This window comes from Myotis lucifugus, unplaced genomic scaffold (genome assembly GCF_000147115.1).
Source record: "Myotis lucifugus unplaced genomic scaffold, Myoluc2.0 scaffold_141, whole genome shotgun sequence".
NCBI classification, from domain to species: domain Eukaryota; kingdom Metazoa; phylum Chordata; class Mammalia; order Chiroptera; family Vespertilionidae; genus Myotis; species Myotis lucifugus.
In genome coordinates, this window is record NW_005871189.1 from 397,643 (window position 1) to 414,530 (window position 16,888).

A 16,888-nucleotide genomic window follows, 5' to 3' on the forward strand; every position below is an offset into this window, starting at 1 on the left:
TGAAGGCCCTGTAACTGCTGAGTGTAGGTGCTGTCAACATCCAACCATTTTCACTGCCACATCACCTAAAAGGTAATTGTCAATCCAAATGTCAATCTATTTTTTAAGATTTAAAAATATTAAAAACTCTTGTGTATTTTCATGAATTACCACAGCCTTAAATCCACACCATTATTAAACTGCTTTATGATGTAACTTATGAAATAAATTATATCATACCTTCCTTAATTGCATTAATTTTCTAAGGATAACACTAAACCAACAATAATACTCTTATACTGATATTTCAAAATACCAATCCAAAAAAGATAGCCAACCTTGTTTTTCATCTGGAAATTTAATTTAACCAGTTAAGTACCCATGGTATTTTCCAGGTTACTTAACAATATTAAATTAGACACATGTACTGACTAAATGTTAAAACTAAAAATCACAGGTCAAATGGAGCTAGGCTGAAATAGAAAACTACAAAACTTCTTTATTAGAGTACCTAACATTTTTTTCAAATCTACAGATCACTTGTTGCTTTGCTTAGGCAAGTTATTTTTAAAAAAAACTTTGCCCTAGCCAAGTTTGGCTCGGTGGATAGAGCGTCGGCCTGCAGACTAAAGGGTCCCAGGTTCGATTCTGGTCAAGGGCATGTACCTTGGTTGCGGGCACATCCCCAGTAGGGGGTGTGCAGGAGGCAGCTGATCGATGTTTCTCTCTCATCGATGTTTCTAACTATCTCTCTCCCTTCCTCCCTGTAAAAAATCAATAAAATATATTTTAAAAAAACAAAAAACAAAAAAACTTTATGTGAAACAGGTAGAACTCACACACACTGCCAGTGGGTGTGTAAACTGGTATAACCACTTGAAACAATGCTGGCAGTATCTACTAAAACTGAATATATGCATATACAGTGGCCCCATAATTCTTTTCTAGATATATAGCCAGCAAAAATGGACAAATATGCTCATCAAATGACATGACTGAACTAAGAATGTTCACAGCGGCAGCATTTGCAATAGGCCCAAACTGGAAACTATTAAAATTCTCATTACATAGTAGATAGAAAAAGGAATCGTTTTATAGATCATGAATGATCTACAATTACACACAACAATGCAGATGAATCTTATAAACAATGTTGAGTGAACGGGGTGAGTCACAAAAGAATACATACTGTTAGATTTCTGCTAAAACCAAGATAGTGGTTGCCCTTGGGGGAGGAGGACATGAGGAGGACTTCTACAATGCTGGTAATGTTCTGTTTATTGACTACAGATGTATTTACTTTGTGATATTTCAGCTACTTGAACACTTACATGCACTTTTATGTATATTATACTTCAGTGTAATTAAATTAACTTATTTTTCCTGATTATCAAAGTTATATAGTGCTCACAGTAAAAAAATTAAACATTTTGAAGAAATAAAGAAAAAATATTTCCCATAATCATATCACACACATAAATGAACATTATTAATATATTGATGTATATCCTACTAGGCTTTTATATCTATCAGTACAGATATTTATGAATTCATGTGAAAAGATAACCTAAAAAGACATGTACTCAAATACTGATGATCATTTTAAAAATTGTTATATATAGTTCCATGTAGCACCATAATATGGGATATTTTACATGCTGCTCTGTAAAGTTTAATATAACACAGACACCTTTCCATAGCCATAAATATAAATCTACCATACTATTTTAATTTCTATATAATCATACATGGAGGTTATCAATGTATTTATATAATACTCTACTAATGGGCACTTACATTTAGTTCCATTTTTCATTAATATTAAATCTCTAATTAATGTACTTGCACACACATGTTTGTTCCTGTCCAATTACTTCCTCATTATAAAGTTCTACAAATGGAATTATTGGCTTGATATACATATTGCCAAATTTCTTTCCAGAAAATTTGTAGCAATTTCTTTTTCCACCAGCAGCATTATAATCACAACTCTAATTATGACCAATTTTAAAAAATTCTTTGCCGAAACCGGTTTGGCTCAGTGGATAGAGCGTCGGCCTGCGGACTGAAGGGTCCCGGGTTCGATTCCGGTCAGGGGCATGTACGTTGGTTGCGGGCACACCCCCAGTAGGAGATGTGCAGGAGGCAGCTGGTCGATGTTTCTCTCTCATCGATGTTTCTAGCTCTCTGTCCCTCTCTCTTCCATTCTGTAAAAAATCAATAAAATATATTTAAAAAAAAAAAATTCTTTGTCCACTTGAGAAGCAAATAATGATTCCTATTTTTTGATTTTGCAATTCTGATAACTAGTGAGGCTGAACATTTTTTTATGATTTCACTCCATTTCTTCCTTTTGTAAGTACACTTTTAATATACTTGTAGTTTATAATACAAATCCTATCTAATAATAGACAAACATGGTAATTGACCCTACCTTCGATACGCCTCCCATGGGCTAATCAGCATGATATGCAAATTAACCGCCAACAAAGATGGCAGCTAATTTGCATACTGTAGGCAGGGACGTCCCGTGTGCGACTCGACCCAGGGCGGCGGGACAGCATGGCTCCTGTCACCCCAGCTTCCTCATCACAGCTCCCTTGGGGGCCTAAGCCTTTAGTCGGACATCCCCCAAGGGCTCCCTGGCTGCCAGAAGGATGTCTGACTGCAAGCTTAGGTCTGATCCCCCGGGGAGTGGGCCTAAGTCGACAGGTGGACATCCCCAAGGGGTCCTGGACTGCAAATGGGCGCAGGCCGGGCTGAGGTACAACCCCCCACCCCCGAGTGCACAAATTTTTGTGCACCGGGCCTCTAGTAAAAGTACAAGCAGAAAAATTATCAAAGAAAAAAACATCTTGGGGATTAGCTCCCCTGGAGAATCATCTTTTTTTTTTTTTTAATACATTTTTATTGATTTCACTGAGGAAGGGAGAGGGAGAGAAACATCAATGAGAGTGAATCATGGATCAGCTGTCTCCTGCACGCCCCACACTGGGGATCGAGCCCACAACCTGGGCATATGCCCAGACTGGGAATCAAACCATGACCTCAACCACTGAGCCACGCCAGCCAGGTGAGAATCATCATCTTTAAAAACTGTAACTAAGCCCAGCTGGTGTGGCTCAGGAGGTCAAGGTTCGATTCCTGGTCAGGGCACATGCCCAGGTTGTGGGCTCGATTCCTGGTGGGGGGCATGCAGGAGGCAGCTAATCCATGATTCTCTCTCATCATTGATGTTTCTCTCTCTCTCTTCCTCTTCCTTTCTTCTCTGAAATCAATAAAAATACATTTTAAAACCTGTAGCTAATATAATGATAGGAGACCTGATGGCTATGAATCCAGTTTTTATTTTCCGTAATTTTTGTTAGAAATCTTTAATAACTCTTGGATATGATAAAAAAAAGTTTGATGATACAAAAAGTGAATACTCCCTTTGATTTTTAAAAAATAAAAGTTATTAGATATTTCCTATTATTATAACTTGTGACAAGGTCACCATACTATATACATACCATGCCACTTCCCCTTGTAGACTGTCCCAAATGACCCGGAACCAATTCTTTGTCCTACTGTGATCTGCCCATCAGGAATCTCCCAATCGTCACTTGAATCCCGTCTACCAAGTGTTTTCTTGATAAAAATAGTGCAAAAGTCAATCCAAAGCAAACAAAAAAAGGGAAAACCTTGTTTCACACTAAGTACATTCTCCCCTGTGTCTGAGTGTGAAAGGGACATTAAACATACATACACACACACACTCTGGAAGAATAATAGAAGTATGATTCTTATAATACAGAACTTAAATTGAAGAACTAAGTCAGTTCTTCAAGGCTACTAACAGGCAATATAAGTATCTGTGACTAGTTTTGGCTCCAAAGGCCAAAATTTTAAATTAATATACTATGATTACTGTTGATAATTTACCTCCTTACTTTCTTCTAGTCAGTGCTAAATTTCCTCAGATATCTTATCTGATCCAGTCTCTTAAAAAACTGTCAATATATACAATCACTTTGGTAGGGTAAAGAATCCACCTATCCAACATATACTATTACTACACTAATGCTAATATTAAATTGTTAGTTTTTAATATGTATTTATTGTGCAGCAGAAAGTTATTTTTTCAAATAGGAAAGAATATCATTTGGTAAATATTTGAATTTCAGATAAGCCCTTTAACAGCGGTCGCCACTGGTGGTCCATGAGGTCCAAAAGGTTGGCGACCGCTGCTTTAGAACATATATGCCTAATAATGCTTCCTAAAATACTAGGCTTACCCCTTTTTCCTTATTTTAAAAAGAGAACACTACAGTTGACCCTCAAATATGGGGAGCTTAAGGGTGCTGACTCCCAGAGCAGTGGAAAATTGGTGTATAGTGCTCCCTTCGGCAGCACATATACTAAAAAACTGGAACCATACAGAGAAGATTAGGATGCACAAGGATGACACGCAAATTCGTGAAGCGTTCCATATTAAAAAAAGAAAAGAAAATTAGTGTATAACTTTTGATTTCTCCCAAAACTTCACTATAATGGTCTCTTGGTATCTGTTGGGGATTGGTTCCAGGACCAATACTGCTTTCAATCCTTGGTCCAGTGAATCACAGATGCAAAACCTGGGAATATGGAGGGCCAACTGTCTATTTACTGAAAAAACACACACACCAGCATGTAAGTAGATCCATGCAATACAAATTCTTGTTATTCAATGGTCAACTGTATTCTTACTCTTTTGAAACAACCTTTAACTTAATTGCATTAGAGTTGAGAGCATAAATCTGTGTTGTACAAATGTGCTTTAAGCAAACAATTATCAGCTCTTAATTTTATTTGATTATGGGAATTTTGTGTCACATATGGACATATCATTATATCTAAAGGTGACATTAGATTTGGCTCTGACTTCTATAGAGAACACAGAAGAATAAAGATATCATATACTTTTACCATTCGATTCCTGTCTTCTGAGGATGAAGATGATTTTCTTTCCCGCTGAGGTCCTGGAGATTTCTGTAATGCTTTCACATTAGTGAGTGAGCCAGGTAATGAGGCAGGGGGGGTGGCAGATAAACCTGTAGTTGACCCTAAGTTAGTGAAAGGAAAAATGTATCCATTAAAGGAAGATCAAGTATGTTAATTTATTTATTGGGGGCAGAGGGTGTGGGGAGATTTAGACTTATTTAAAAAATACAGTGCATGTTCAAGTATAGAACTTTTAGAAAGGATAGGCCAAAAAGGGGCCTCATTTGGTAATTAGTACTATAATTTCTTTTAGTTTTCTGGCCAATTTAATGACCCTTGAAACATCTGATTACAGATATACACTTTGCTTATTGGTGCATTTTCTAAGAAGAATCTCTCTAAAATAAGAGATAAATACTAAACAATATTCCCAAGGTTCTTTTTCTTTGACTTAAAAAATCAAAAAAGCAAAATCAATTTAACAGCCTATATTAAAAAAACAACAACTTTATTTTGTTGCTTCAGCAAACAAATATAAATCAATATAAAAAATATAATATAAAAAAAGATGGAAATCCCCAAATGGAAACATATTCTAATAATGGCCACAATGTTGAAAATATTTGGCTTCTTCATATTAGCCACTACATTGAAGAAAAAAAAATCCTACACCACATACTAGACTACTTAAGAGTGAGAGACACTGGTCAGTTTCATCAGTTCCTGAAGGCTTAGTCTAGTAAACAAATATGATTTGTTGCCTGTATACAACAAAGCCAGCGGTTTCTCAAGCCTCTCTGAATAATCCCTGACTGCCTTTATAAGTGAGAGCAAAGTAAGTGATATGGCATCTCAACCAAGTTACTACAAACGGAAATATTCTATCAGTCAACTGAGTCCACTGGGTGTATTCTTTGAAAGTGGACTCAGTTGGCAGGGTTGCATACTTTCTGATGGGTACTTTTCCAAGTGCTGGCTCAGTGGCAATAATTCTAAGTTCATGTACAGTACCTTGTTCAGAGTAGTTCAGGACAATGACTCCTAGTAGGGCCTGAGTACAGTTAAGTAGGACTGAGATATCAAAAAATATTTGCACATACAGAACAAAAAGACTTCAAGAGAATTTAAAAAAAATATTACTATTCTTTGGAAAGGGGCAGTCACTATCTTTCAAACAGGGATACCAATGGCAACATTTAAATCTGTGTAGAAATTTTATCATTATTACATCACAGGTTACCATGTGAAATTTCCATAATCTCATCTGTAAATTTCTAAAAGAAAATGGAATGTCTATTAACTGGAGCACAATCCATTTTCTACCTTCTATTGATAATTTTCAACATCATAAAGCCTTAACTGTTTGCCCAGGCCTCCCAGTTCTGATCTACTTAGTACTGTACTGATATTATTAAATTACGCCACTTGGTCCTGTATGACTTCCAGCCCATTCTATGGATTTTCTGAGAAACAGCTGGACTGAGAGCAAAAATCTGAAACACCACCACTATGTTCAGAATAACTGGCAGACACTAGCAAAAGCCAGTAAATTCTTTAAAACTATTTATAGCAAACTCCTGCCTCAATTTTGACTTTATTTTAAAAAATCAGTTTAACTACTAATTAAAGTTATGGCAAAATAAAATGGGAGATTGAAATTATACTGCTTTTTTCTCAGATTAAGGCATAGCTGAAAGTATCAATCTTCAAATTTCCTGAAGTATGCCAAAATATCCCAAATACATTAAAAATATTTTCAAAGCTCCCTACCTCTGATATAATATAAAATATACATGTCCTACATTTAAAAAAGGACACTGCTGATAATACAGAAAAAATAAAGGCAAAAGTCTAGTAAAATCTCATAATAGGGATTTCCATTTCCATTTTTACTTTTTTAGAAACCAAAAAAATTGATAACAAGTATTAACAGTCATCAAGGTGACCACGTAAATAGATTAAAATAAAAGGAATTCAAGTAGGACACCCCCTCCCATGTTATTTATTGCCACCCACTGAGTTTAAGAAGTTACCAAGACCAAAAAGTAATGCAACAAAAAACATGATGGAAATCTAAGACTTTTCTTGCTTTTAAAATTTATGACAGAAAGCTTGTGGTAGTGAGTATGTGTGACAAGCACATTCAGAGCATTCCAGCCAGGCCAAGCAGAAATTTAGTACTGAAAACTCTCACACTTACAAACACACGCTGTGAAGGTGAGGCACAAACAGTAGCTGTAGTTTATATTTAGTTTGCTTTGGGTGAAAACAAGAAAGAAGAGCCCAACTACCTCTGAACACTGGGCCAGGCTCAAAATCAAACACTATTTCACTGGGGACAGAATGTAGGAGGGGACTGGGAGTCCGGGATTGGTATTTCCGAAGACAGCGCATCAGCTGGTTCAAAGGGGCTGTTAGAAGAGAAAGAGAGGGGCAGGCAAACACAGGAAGACAGACACACAGAAGAAATGAAAGAAGTCATGGGGAATAAATAAGATGAGTCGAAGCCTGCTTCACAAAATAATTCTGGATGTTTAAAACACTGTTTTCAAAATCCCAATGATTTTTTAAAAAATGACTCATAAGAAAGGACAAGAGATGCCACTTCATTTTAGATACTAAGCAGGCAGTTTTTAAGACTAAGTTAACTTTGTGATGCTAAAATGATGGCAACATTTAAATGCTGGATGTATTGGGCAAAATTTTCAAAAGCCACAGCTACTAAGACATATGAAAGTCAAACTGGCAGCAACATTAATTGGAGGGCTCATGGAATAACAAACAGAAAAAACACTTTTATAACTATATACTATAGTAAATATGAAGTCTAGAGTATTTAATGCAGGGTTATTACTTTGGTAGCTTCACAGGTACACAGAAACACAACAAAAGATGGTTTATACAATGTTCAATATAAAATATCTTTGAGACTGGGCTTAGACATTTTGAAGACAAAGCAGGTCACAGTGAAGAGACCAACTCTAACCAAGGTAAGTAGTATTGCAGGCCTTCCTTATTAGATAGAAGACAGCTGAAAAAGTAAATATGGAGAATCATCTAGAAGAAAACTTTAAGACAGTTTCAAATACCATCTCTTGGTAAAACATTATGTGGGGGTAAATTCTTATTTAAATTGTGCAATTTTTAAGAATTTTCTTATGCAATGTTTTCTTATGCTCCCTATTTTTACTGGGTGCTAGAGTGAAAAGTCAGATAAAAATTCTATAAGAAATCTCAATTTAATTTCTCATTTGCTTATTTTATTTACCGGACAAAAAAAGGGCAACTGGGCTTCTTTATTAGGGATCCATTATGTAAGATGTACATTTCAAACCCTTTTAGAAGACTGAGGGAAATAGTTGACAATATCTATCAAATTGAGAAGTTGTAACAGGCAATCCAAGGGATTCTCCAAGAATGATTTTAAAAAATCATGTTTTAATTGATTCTAAGCTTAATATTTAAATATTGGTGGAGGTTTCCAAAAGAAATTTTGCATCTCCAGCTTTGGAGAGGGTTTGGAATCAATAAAGTGGGTAAAATAACTAAGAATCTCTCCTTGACAACCTTTTAAAATCATAGGTAGCACATTTAAGAACCCTTTTAATGTCTTCTTTTTCTCTATTCATGTTATAAATTAGTTAAAATTTTAATAGAGATAAATGATAAATACTAAAGGAAACAAAAAAAATTTGGGTTTTCTCTACACATTTTTCTCTGTGTCTGTGTTTCATGAAAGAAGCAAATATAAAGGAGACAAGCAGCAAAGCAGTTGCATTTTTCCTTGAGTTTTTAAAAACTGAAATCATCACTTACCTCCATCACTACGAAACCCTTGGTCTCTAATCAAGTCCTACAAATAAATAGTAATGTATATTTTATTCAAAGCATGTGGTAAGAAAGTAATAACAACACTGAATTTTCCACTAAGCATAAACAGAAAGGTTAATTTAAAATAACTCTTAAAATTACTTCACAAAACAGAAAAAATATGAAATTAGCTAGTGAAAATGATAAAATCAAAATTTGAAGCAACCTAATCCTATACTGAAGGGATTATTAGTCCTGATTAAATGTTGAAATCCATTTCAGGCCATTCAAAACCAATGGCTGCATCAATTCTTATAAAAATTCTACTGGCACATATTAAGAGCCATAAAATGTTCATACCCTTTGATCCTGTAATTCCACTTCTGGGAATTTTTCCTAAGGAAATAATTCAGAAGAAAAAAATGATATCCACAAAGATGTTTAGTGCAGCATTATTCACCATACTAAAAAATCAGAAATAATTATTTCCCTCTTCTAGGCTGATTGACATATTGGCTAAGTAAATTATGGTGTATAAATTTAATGAGTATTATGCAGCTACTAAAATAATTATAAAGATTGAATCATGAAATGTTTACAATATAATAAAAAACAGAATAAAAAATGTACCCTGATTACAGTAATAAAAATATGATGTGTAAAGACACACTAGACGGACAAAAACAAAAATGACTCAAACAAGAGTTTTGTTAAAATCTGTCATTAAGATGTAGCTTTTTTACAACAGACAATGTTGGGGATGAGGGGAAGAGTCTTCTGCCAACACAATGCAATTTGGATATTAATAGGCAGAACTTAGATTAATGTGTTTGCCCAATATAACTTAAACGTGAGGAATTGAATGGTCCCAAATGTCTCTAAATAGGCTTAGAGGCTCTTTGCAAACAGGCAGCTTTTTGTTTATGGGCAAAAACAAAGAGTAAATTCTTTACGAAAGTATTTCTATCATGTTCAATGTATCCTATAAAGCCTTCAACATTTTCTATAGAATTATCAACAAATACTCATAGATCTGCAAACAAGGTGCTAGGTGTTGTGTGGCTACCAATAAATATAAAATCCTGGGGGGGGGGGGGTCTCACTAACTTTCTATGTAAAGGTACTTTCATACTTTTGCATATACTATTTCCTTAACAAATGCCCTTTCTTCCTAAAACCCCAACTAGTATATTTAATGAACTCCTACTCTTTCATCTTTTACAACCTGGCTTAAATGTTGTTCATATCTGCCAAATATTCCTAGATCCAACCAGGTAGAGTTTATTACCCTCTTCAATAAACTATCATTATATATTTTTTGTGATTATTTATTTTTACATGATTCATACATTAGATTATGACTTTGTTGAGGGCAAAGATTGTGTGCTAAGTCATCCTTAATTCCGAATTCTGACACAGTGTCTATCCCAGAGTCAATATTAAGTCTTGTTTACTGGAAAAATAAATGGTAAATAACAACTGAAACTGAGTGAAATGATTGACACTGAACGAAAATGCTAAAGGGTTTACATTTCATCTTGAAATCAATGGGAAGTCAATGACAGTTTTGGAACAAGGGAAGAGATAATGATAAAGGTGTTGTAAAAAATTAATATGGTGGTAGCATAAAGAATGGAATGGAGAGAGAGAAATCAATGGCAGGAAATCCATTTAGGAGAGTAATGTAGTAAAGTAAGCAGTTCAAATGAAATATAAATATGGGTCCAAATGGTGGTGGCAATAAGAACAAATCTTGGATGCATATCAAAAGGAAAAGGTAATAGATTATGACTATTTAATTATAGGGGAGGATGAAAATGCAAGATATAAGGATGACACTCCAAATGCTTAAGCCTAAGAGAACAGAATAGTGGTGACAATAAGAGATAAAGCAAAATAGCTTAAACCAGCGATTTTCAACCAGTGTGTTGCAAGAATTTTTAAAATATGCTATACCTGCCCTAGCTGGTATTGGCTCAGTGAATAGAGCGTCAGCCTGCGCACTGAAGGGTCTCATGTTCGATTCTCATCAAGGGCACATGCCTGGGTTGTGCGTTGAATCCCCAGTAGGGGGCATGCAGGAGGCAGCCAATTAATGATTCTCTCTCATCACTGATGTTTCTATCTCTCTCTCTCCCAAATCAATTAAAATAAATAAATAAAATAAAACATGCTACAAATGATTAATCAGAAATACTGACCTCTTTCCCTTAGATCAGTGGTTCTCAACCTTCCTAATGCCGCGACCCTTTAACACAGTTCCTCATGTTGTGGTAACTCCCAACCATAAAATTATTTTCGTTGCTACTTCATAACTGTAATTTTGCTAGTTATGAATTGTAATGTAAATATCTGATATGCAGGATGTATTTTCATTGTTACAAATTGAACATAATTAAAGCATAGTGATTAATCACAAAAACAATATGTAATTATCTATGTGTTTTCCGATGGTCTTAGGCGACCCCTGTGAAAGGGTGGTTCGACCCCCAAAGGAGTCGCGACCCACAGGTTGAGAACCACTGCCTTAGATTGTCAAATGAAAAAGATAACAACAGCAACACAATAGCCATCTGGTATGAATGAATAAAAATTATACCTATATTTTTGTCAGATCAGCAAAAAAATGTATTTTTTTTGGTGTGCCATAGATTTTTAGTAATTAGCTTATGAGTGTCATGAGGTGGAAAAGATTGAAAATCGCTGGTCTAAAGAATGTTTGTTTTGAAAGTAAAGATGAAGGTTACAATTTTGAGTTTCTGAGAACAGACATAACCTAGAAATAAGATTAGTTTTCTTATTTCATTATCTGTTTATTCCCATATTCCCTTCTCCTACATCTTTCTTCCTTTGTATTCAAATCTAACTAGATCGAGGAAAACCTTATTAATTGAGAAAATTAGTATTAGGAAAAGGTCACTTAAAATGAATCCAATAAAAATACAGAAAAAAATTCACAGTAAAAAGTGAGAAGAAAGTCTGATTTGGGAATTTTTCTTTAAAAATAAAATTAAAATTTATAATAAGGTTTATTTCTTTTACATTAAGTTATAATTTCAAAAATATGCTAATTCTTAGAATAAATACAGAAAGAATAAAGTTTTTATTGGTCATAATATCAAACTTATATGGTAGCACAAATTGAAATTCTTAATTTCAAGTTCATCTTTTACACCACAATAATAGTCATTTTAATAAAACTTTTAGCCTGATCAGTGTGGGTCAGTGGTTGAGTGCTGACCTATGAACCAGGAGGTCTCAGTTAGATTCCCCATCAGGACACATGCCCGGATTTCGGCCTCAATCACCAGTAGGGGGTGTGCAGGAGGCAGCCGATAGATGATTCTTTCATCACTGATGTTTCTATCTCTCTCTCCTCCTTTCCTCTCTGAAATCAATAAAAATATATTTAAAAATAATTTTAGGGGACTCTACCCTTCAAAGGCCTCTTTCTTTTTTTAATTTAAATTCTTTATTGTTTAAAGTATTACACAAGTCTCCTTTTTCCCCCATTGACCTCTCCCAGGCTGCTACCAGCCCCCAGCACATACCCTCACCCCCCTACTGTCTTGTGTTCATTGGTTATGCTCATATGCATGCATACAAGTCCTTTGGTTGATCTTTTACCTACCCCCACCCCCATCGTCTTCTATCTCCTCACCCCACAAGGGCCTCTTTCAATCCTTTGATATTTAATATGTATATTTTTTATTGATTTCAGAGAGAAAGAAGAGGGAAAGATAGAAACGTCAATGATGAGAGAGAATCACTGATCAGCTGCCTCCTGCACGCCCCCTACTGGGGATTGAGCCTGAACCCAAGCATGTGCCCTTGACTAGAATCGAACCTGAAACCCTTCAAGTCCACAGGCCGACGCTCTAGCCACTGAGCCAAACCAGATAGGGCAATCCTTTGATATTGAAATAATTTTCATTTGAAGAGCCTATTATATTGTCATCCTTATGAATTTTGTGTTTTCTGTTATTACCTAGACTGACTTAATTCTATGTATTTGTCAATGGCTTTATATGATTTGAGTAGTTCTCCAGTCACTTTTTACAGTGTTCATAAAATCCTTAAAATCTTTTTTTGTGTGTGTGCCAGATTTGAAATAAGTTTGCATTATGTTTTCATTGAAATGTTGGATATTAATGTAAAGGGGTTGGGACGCAGGCTGATATTAAATGGCAAGGGATGTTTGAGTGGAAACTAATATGTTTTCCTGTTAAGACAATTTTTGCTTCTCTATTCCACCTTGTAATTATGAGGACTCACATAAGGAATGCCTGTATAATGAGAACAACCTGACTTCTAACACATATAACCACCTCATTAACTCCAGGACCCTGCTTACACAGTTTCAATTTCCTTTTTAAATATATATAATTACTTTCCAAAGCAAAAAACAAAACACCTTGTGGATTTTGTTTTGTTATTGATTACAGACAGAGATTAAGGATAATCTATCCTCTTTATTCTAAAGCACAAGTTCTGAAGAACATAATATCTAATTCCAAGATTATTCCAAGGGTCCCAGCCCAACACAGCTCAGACGGCAAGGGCACTTTTATCCTCTTCTGTGTAACTCAGTTATTGGGATGACCAATTAAATGAACCAGTCCTGTTGGACTGATCCTGTGTGCTTCATCTTTTTTCTCTCCTCTTCCTCTCTTTGTCTATATCAGGGACTGGCAAAATACAATGAACTGGCCACCTATTCTTATAAATAAAATTTTAGTGGAATACAGCCACATCCATTTGTTTATAATGCATTGTCTATGGCTGCTTTCACACTACAATGGCAGAGTTCAATAGCTGTCATTAAAAATCACATGGCCCACAGCCTAAAATATTTACTATCTGGCCCTTTAAGGAAAAGTTTGTTGACCTCCTGATCTATATTATAGGGAATTTCCTCTGCCTTATTTTCTAATTCTTTTATTGAAACAAATATTTTTTGATGATTTATTATGTATTTAGTTCTAAGATAGGTGCCAAAGGAGCTATATTAGGAATGGTTTCTGCTATCCAGAAGTTAAGGTCTAATTGAAGAATTGACACTAATGTACATAATTAAATTACAGTGTGCAAGATAAACTAGGAAAGTAAAAATGTCAAGAGTGACCAGCCAGAAGGTGGTCAAAATAACTGAAGAGGTGAGGTTACAATATATGATGATGAAACCAGAGAAGATGCATTTTAAACAATGAATGATGAAAACTTAATGACAAACTTTACATTAAAAAAATATGCCCAAATCAAGATGTGTATAGAAACAGAATACAATGGTATACTCAATAAAGTAAAAAAGATAAGGTAGCTTTACATGTAAAATACATAAACCAATGATTAGTCCTTAGGGTTATTTAACACAAAGTTATAGAAATTTAGGTAAATATTTCAAATTGATTTAATGAAAAAACCTACAACTGTATTCTTATTTTTTCTTTATCATAAAATGGCCAAGTGGATTATCTGTTAAATAAATGAAAATAGGACTGTTGGTGTCTTAAGGGGGAAAAAATCAGAATAAGCCTGTAACTTGGTACCAGTTAAGCATTTAATGCCATCAGAGAAGATGGCAAGGCTTTTCTGATCTATATTTCATAAAAGTCTATCACTTATAACTGTGATTAATGAAAGATGATACTTATTTCTGATTTATATTAGAACTGTAGCAGAAAAATAAATACACTTGAATTTTTTAGTTCTAACAATGCTGGATACTTACATCAATATTGACAGGTTCTATTGTGTTTATATGCACATTTGGAGCCGATGAGGACCGATCTCGTTGTCCAAACTGATTTCGATGATCTTCATCTGCTGGTCGGAAAGGCTGTGGAATTGGAATGGATTTTGAAGGAGACGGACTGGTGAGCATTTGGGGCCTGGAAAAATCAAGTCATTTGAAGATAAGATTCAGAGCAACTTTATAGAGATAATAACATTAAAAAATGGATAATATAAAGATTTCCTTGTTTTCATATTCTCAAATAAAATTGTTAAAATAAAGCATTAATAACCCAGCAGGAATGGGTTTTAAAAGTATTAGTTTAAAAAACGAATATGCCTTCAACTATTACCTCCAGGGACTATCAATGATAACATTGATTCTTAGCTAGAAAACTCCAGGGAAACCTACAAATGGCTAGAAATGACCTATGGTTAATCAGCTAAAGAAACTCTTGTCTTTTAAAGTTACACAAGAATGCTCTAGGTCAGGGGTGGGGAACGTCTGGCCCGTGGGGTGGGCCATATAAGGAACAAAAAATTATTTGGTCTGGCCCTGCCAAGACGTTAATTAAATGCTTGACCAAATATAGCAGGTTAATTTTTAAGTTGATAATTTTGTATGGCCCGGGAATGATGTTATAAATATCCAAATGGCCACTGGCAGAAAAACGGTTCCCCACCCCTGCGCTAGGTAGAGACTGAGCGATCAAAATCTGCCTTTTTTCTTTTTTTTTTTTTACCTTTTCCATTCCTTGATAGTTGAAGTTACTAAAATGACATTTTTATGGAAAGTATTAGGCAATTATAAGTATTTTGAGAATATGCATGTGTATTTCAGGACCTGAAAGATATAACTGTTACTCTATCCAAGAGGTGAATTAAGAGAAACCAAGATGGCGGCATAGGAAAACACCGGAAATTGCTGCCTCGCACAACCACTTCAAAAATACAACTAAAAGACAGAACGGTCATCATCCAGAACCACAGGAAGGCTGGCTGAGTGGAAATTCTACAACTAGAAGGAAAGAGAAGAGCACACAGACTCAGAGGAGCTATGAAAGTAAAGTGCAGAGGTACGGAGGCTCTGGCGCGCGGGGAAAGGGGCGGGCACCTGAGGACGCGGCTGTCTTTTTGAATCGGGAGGGAGTCACAAGCTCCCGACTGCTCTGAACTCCGGTTCCGGGAAATCTCTGGGGTCCCAGGGCTCATACGGGGAGAAACTGGACTATCTGGCAGCAGGCAGAACTCGGAACTTGAGGGCGGCTTTCCCTCAGAGGTGCTGGCAGCAATTACCGGGACACTGAGACGCGCAGCCCCTTAGGGCAGGGCTGAGAATCAGCCATAGCTGCTTGCTCCGCCCTGTTGATTCCGAGACCCCGCCCCATCCAGGCTGCTGCAAAGGCTTTTGCATATGAATGCCCGGGTCCTTTGCAAACTGAAAATTACCTAACAAATTGCAGCCGGGCCAGACAGACCCAGAACTTCCAAGAGAAGGCCCAAGGCCCCACAGCAGCTTGCACTGCTTCACAGCTGGGCCTCATCTGGGCACCCCCAAACCCCAAAAAAAGGAAGGGGAATCTGCATATCTCTTTCGTAGCTCCTGCTGGGTAACCTCAGGAAGAGGCTTAATTAACAACTCCTGGTGGATCCAAGAGCCAGTGTACCCAGTGTCAGCGTGGGACCATCCAGATCACAACTTTTCAGATCCATAAGGGACACACTCAGGGGGCAGACTCAGTGAGCACCAAAGCCCCACTGAAGCAAGTCTTGCCCCAGAAGGGTGTCTCCAGCACAGAAGTTCCCCCACTGTAGACACAGCTGATTCTCACAGCCAATTGGCCTGGAGGTCAATTCCTCCCAGTGATACCTACAACAATCAAGGCTTAACTACAACAAGACTGTGCACAAAGCCCCACAAAGGGGTGCACCAAGAGTGTCCTCCTCAGGTAATTGGGGAGGCTGAGCCACTGGGCCCTATAGGACACCTAGCACAGAAAGCCACTCTATCAACACAGGGAAGCATAAAAAATGCGGAGACAAAGAAACAGGACACAAATGACAGAAATGGAGGAAAACAAACTACTGGATATAGAGTTCAAAACCACACTTTTAAGGTTTTTCAAGAACTTTCTAGAAACCACTGATAAATTTAGTAAGACCCTCAAAAAGACTGGTGAGACCGCCGATAAATGTAGTGAGACCCTCAAGAAATCTAGTGAGACTCTCGAGGTTATGAAAAAGGACCAACTAGAAATTAAGCATACACTGACTGAAATAAAGGATATTATGCAAAGTTCCAACAGCAGACTAAAGGATCGCAAGAATCAAGTCAAAGATTTGAAATACAAAGAACGCCCAACAAACACCCAACCGGAAAAACAAAAAGAAAAAAGAATCCAAA

General features: G+C 36.2%; 1 protein-coding gene and 1 non-coding gene across 2 annotated transcripts in view; one reads left to right on the forward strand and one right to left on the reverse strand.

Moving 5' to 3' along the window:
* BRAF (B-Raf proto-oncogene, serine/threonine kinase) overlaps positions 1–16,888 on the reverse strand; it is a 146,625-nt gene that overhangs the window by 40,003 nt on the left and 89,734 nt on the right. The window contains 5 exon segments of the mRNA XM_023758887.1: positions 46–65; positions 3,492–3,609; positions 4,927–5,063; positions 8,758–8,794; positions 14,483–14,642. Coding sequence (XP_023614655.1) covers positions 46–65; positions 3,492–3,609; positions 4,927–5,063; positions 8,758–8,794; positions 14,483–14,642 — 472 coding nt within the window.
* On the forward strand, positions 4,356–4,457 carry LOC111827206. Its single transcript, XR_002830703.1, has one exon. It is a non-coding gene; the product is annotated as a U6 spliceosomal RNA (small nuclear RNA).